General features: G+C 47.2%; 1 protein-coding gene across 1 annotated transcript; it reads left to right on the top strand.

Annotated features, from left to right (window-relative positions):
• Nucleotides 1-1944: 1944 nt before the first annotated feature.
• On the top strand, nucleotides 1945-4372 carry LOC112237334 (stonustoxin subunit beta; the record flags this gene model as incomplete). The annotated part of the gene is made up of 2 exons (XM_042312628.1): nucleotides 1945-1991; nucleotides 2607-4372. Coding segments are annotated over 2 exons (751 nt in total), but the record flags the coding sequence as incomplete, so codon positions are not given.
• Nucleotides 4373-4780: the final 408 nt, after the last annotated feature.

The raw sequence follows: 4780 nt of genomic DNA, 5'->3' as shown, positions 1-4780 counted from the left end.
GGTTAGAGTGGAGGGGCGGCAGGTAGCCTAGTGGTTAGAGTGGAGCGCGGCAGGTAGCCTAGTGGTTAGAGCGGAGGGGCGGCAGGTAGCCTAGTGGTTAGAGCGGAGGGGAGGCAGGTAGCCTAGTGGTTAGAGTGTAGGTGCGGCAGGTACTCTAGTGGTTAGAGTGGAGGGGAGGCAGGTAGCCTAGTGGTTAGAGTGGAGGGGCGGCAGGTAGCCTAGTGGTTAGAGGGGAGGCAGGTAGCCTAGTGGTTAGAGTGGAGGGGCGGCAGGTAGCCTAGTGGTTAGAGTGGAGGTGCGGCAGGTAGCCTAGTGGTTAGAGTGGAGGGGAGGCAGGTACTCTAGTGGTTAGAGTGTAGGTGCGGCAGGTAGCCTAGTGGTTAGAGCGGAGGGGAGGCAGGTACTCTAGTGGTTAGAGCGGAGGGAGGCAGGTAGCCTAGTGGTTAGAGCGGAGGGCGGCAGGTACTCTAGTGGTTAGAGTGGAGGGGCGGCAGGTAGCCTAGTGGTTAGAGCGTAGGTGCGGCAGGTAGCCTAGTGGTTAGAGCGTAGGGGCGGCAGGTAGCCTAGTGGTTAGAGCGTAGGTGCGGCAGGTAGCCTAGTGGTTAGAGCGTAGGTGCGGCAGGTACTCTAGTGGTTAGAGTGTAGGTGCGGCAGGTACTCTAGTGGTTAGAGTGGAGGGGAGGCAGGTAGCCTTGTGGTTAGAGTGGAGGGGCGGCAGGTACTCCAGTGGTTAGAGTGGAGGGGCGGCAGGTACTCTAGTGGTTAGAGTGGAGGGGCGGCAGGTACTCTAGTGGTTAGAGTGGAGGGGCGGCAGGCAGCCTAGTGGTTAGAGTGTAGGGGAGGCAGGCACCTAGTGGTTAGAGTGTAGGGGAGGCAGGCACCCTAGTGGTTAGAGTGTAGGGGAGGCAGGCACCTAGTGGTTAGAGTGTAGGGGAGGCAGGCACCTAGTGGTTAGAGTGGAGGGGTGGCAGGTACTCTAGTGGTTAGAGTGGAGGGGCGGCAGGTACTCTAGTGGTTAGAGTGGTGGGGGCGGCAGGTACTCTAGTGGTTAGAGTGGAGGGCGGCAGGTAGCCTAGTGGTTAGAGTGGAGGGGCGGCAGGGTAGCCTAGTGGTTAGAGTGGGGGGCGACATGTAGCCTAGTGGTTAGAGTGGAGGGGCGGCAGGTAGCCTAGTGGTTAGAGTGGAGGGGCGGCAGGTAGCCTAGTGGTTAGAGTGGAGGGGCGGCAGGCAGCCTAGTGGTTAGAGTGTAGGGGAGGCAGGCACCCTAGTGGTTAGAGTGTAGGGGAGGCAGGTAGCCTAGTGGTTAGAGCGTTGGACTAGTAACCAAAAGGTTGCTAGATCAAATCCCTGAGCTGACAAGCTAAAAATCTGTCGTTCTTGTCCCTGAACAAGGCAGTTAACCCACTGTTCCTAGGCCGTCATTGTAAATAGGAATATGTTCTTAACTGACTTGCCTAGTTTAAATAAAGGTTAAATCACATTTTGAGAATGAAATGAAATCCATTCTGCAGGTTGTCATTCTGTTTAGTCACAGAGGAAGGCTGTGGTTCTCTGGCTTCAGCTCTGAGGTCAAACCCCTCCCACCTAAGAGAGCTGGACCTTACCCACAATCACCCAGGAGACTCCGGAGTGAAGCTGCTCTCTGCTATCGTGGAAGATCCACAATATAAACTGGAGAAACACTACAACTCCTATACAACTAAATATTCAGACTTTTTTTTTTAGACATGAAAAATAGTAGGGAAGAAAAATAAAATATTATTTATTTATTTATTTACAATACTTACAGTAGAATGTATCTTGAAAACCGTTGTTTTTGAGTATTTATGCTAAAATGGTTTTGCATCAAATGAGGTCTGGTATTATCCAAATAATAATATAATCACATATGATATCACTTGTCTAAAACCCCTAAAATGTGTGTCTCTTCTTCTGATTTCTCAGTGTGGATCATAATTCCGAGTGTTGGTTAAAATCAGCACTTAAGAAATGTAAGTTTGGGTGTAAATTAAACACTGCTTATGACAAGACTTCATGCCTCCTGTTCCTCTTCCTGTTTCTGTTCCTCTTCCTGTTCCTGCCAATTAATGGGCCATTCTAAATGGAAACACATTTTTACATATTTGTAAAGAGAATAGTTTGATTGGTTAAAATAGAATCATTTGATGAGAGAACAGTGGTTAGAGTGGAGGGGCGGCAGGTAGCCTAGTGTTTAGATTGGAGGGGTGGCAGGGTAGCCTAGTGGTTAGAGTGGAGGGGCGGCAGGTAGCCTAGTGGTTAGAGTGGAGGGGCGGCAGGGTAGCCTAGTAGTTAGAGTGGAGGGGCGGCAGCTCAAATCCCTGAGCTGACAAGGTACGAATCTGTCGTTCTGCCCCTGAACAGGGTCGTTTTCAAAGAAGCGCCAGTCAAGGTGAGCTTCCTGCCCACTCAGTCTGTCTTTCCAGACATCCTGTTTGACATGAGAAGAAAAAAGTACTTCTTCAATATTATGATGTTTTAGTCAAAAGTCTCTGGGATTCAGAAATACTTTTTTTGTTGTTGTGACTTTTAACTCTCCCAGATTCTGAGGTGAAATTGAATTGATGATTTTATTGTCTTTCTGTCAGATGCCTGTCAATTGACACTGGATCCAAACACAGCATTCAAAAACCTCTCTCTGTCTGAGGAGAACAGAAAGGTGACACGGGTGGATGAGGAGCAGACGTATCCTGACCACACAGAGAGATTTGAGAACTGGGATCAGGTGCTGTGTAGAGAGGGTCTGACTGGACGCTGTTACTGGGAGGTGGAGTGGATGGGGCACGAGGTCCATATTGGTGTAACATACAGTGGAATAGGAAGGGAAGGAAGGGGTCATGACTGTGGGCTTGGATATAATAACAAGTCCTGGACTCTTAGTTGTAATAATGATATTTACACTGCCAGGTACAATAAGAAGCCCACAACCGTACCTGACCACGCCTTCCGATCCCACAGAATAGGAGTGTATCTGGACTGGCCGGCCGGCACTCTGTCCTTCTACAGCGTTTCCTCTGACACAATGACCCACCTGCACACATTCACCTCCACATTCACTGAGCCCCTCTATCCAGCATTTCGGATCTGGTACTGTGGCGCCTCTCTGTCCCTGTGCCAGGTACCGCTGAGCCAGGTACCGCTGAGCCAGGTACCGCTGAGCCAGGTACCGCTGAGCCAGGTACCGCTGAGCCAGGTACCGCTGAGCCAGGTACCGCTAAGCCAGGTACCGCTGAGCCAGGTACCACTAAGCCAGGTATCGCTGTGCCCCAGTGAATACAAAGAAAGTATTTAAATGACAAATTAACTGTAGCTTTGACAACCAGAAGCGAATCTTGTGGGAGCTCTGGCCTCAGGCCAGAGACATGTGTGCATCTGTCACAAGGGGAACTGTAGAGCACTTTAAAGCTTAGATGTAGTTAGCATATATCCATTGTGCACTTATCAGGAGTATCGAACTATCGAACTATCATTATTCTGAGTTCAGTTATTTGCTAGATTTGGAGAATGTAAAATTTGACATGTTCAGTTCTAGATCTGGGATATTATTACTAGTTAAAAGGCCTTTTGTTTTGTAGATCAAACTTTGATGCGACAACACATTTTTTTTTTTTTGTGTGTAAAGATTCTGACGTTAAACCTGAGTTTTATTCTTGGATCGCTGATTCGCTCGTTCATGCCTGCCTTCACAGCAAAGGGAATGAGTTCATTCATGCCTGCCTTCACAGCAAAGGGAATGAGTTCATTCATGCCTGCCTTCACAGCAAAGGGAATGAGTTCATTCATGCCTGCCTTCACAGCAAAGGGAATGAGTTCGTTCATGCCTGCCTTCACAGCAAAGGGAATGAGTTCGTTCATGCCTGCCTTCACAGCAAAGGGAATGAGTTCATTCATGCCTGCCTTCACAGCAAAGGGAATGAGTTCATTCATGCCTGCCTTCACAGCAAAGGGAATGAGTTCGTTCATGCCTGCCTTCACAGCAAAGGGAATGAGTTCATTCATGCCTGCCTTCACAGCAAAGGGAATGAGTTCATTCATGCCTGCCTTCACAGCAAAGGGAATACGTTAATTTAACTGTGGATTTAAAATACAGTGAATAGTATGTGTTGTCTCAATGTAAAACTACACCACAAAGGAAGATTCCTTAAAAAACAACACTCAATCAGGGAGAAATACAGTGGCAGGTGGGGGCGTGTAGTAATGTAGTGATGTTTGTGAGTGATGTTTTTCCATAGAATATGTACATTAAAAATATCAAATAAATTTTTATTTTTATATGCCAAAGAAAATGAAAGCGGTTATTTGTTTATTTTTATTTTTTATCTTTTCAATAAATAAAAAACAAAGAAACAAGTCATTTTCTGGTACCTTGTTTATTCTTTTTTTATTTTTTACTCAGAAAAGTAACTGTCAGAATGTACTCAGACCCCTCAGGGTTTAGGAACGACCATGTTTCGATCCACTACGGCCTATGTGTTGTCTCAATGTAAAACTATACATACTACAACGGCCTATGTTTGATGGTGTGCTGCCATCAGTCATCTGGAAAGTGAAACATCACAGTATCTGAAGAAGTAGCTGACACACATTCGATCGGAACCAACACGGAACCCAAACCGGCTGCACGCGTGCGCCATCGTGCATAAATGTATTTTGTCCCCCTACACCAAACGCGACACGCAGGTTAAAATATCAAAACAAACTCAACCAAATACAATAATTTGGGAACAGGTCGAAAAGCATTAAACATTTATGGCAATTTAGC

Source organism: Oncorhynchus tshawytscha, unplaced genomic scaffold, assembly GCF_018296145.1.
Source record: "Oncorhynchus tshawytscha isolate Ot180627B unplaced genomic scaffold, Otsh_v2.0 Un_contig_5850_pilon_pilon, whole genome shotgun sequence".
NCBI lineage: Eukaryota > Metazoa > Chordata > Actinopteri > Salmoniformes > Salmonidae > Oncorhynchus > Oncorhynchus tshawytscha.
Note: the sequence above shows the minus strand (reverse complement) of the source record. Positions and strands in the feature narration are given on the sequence as shown.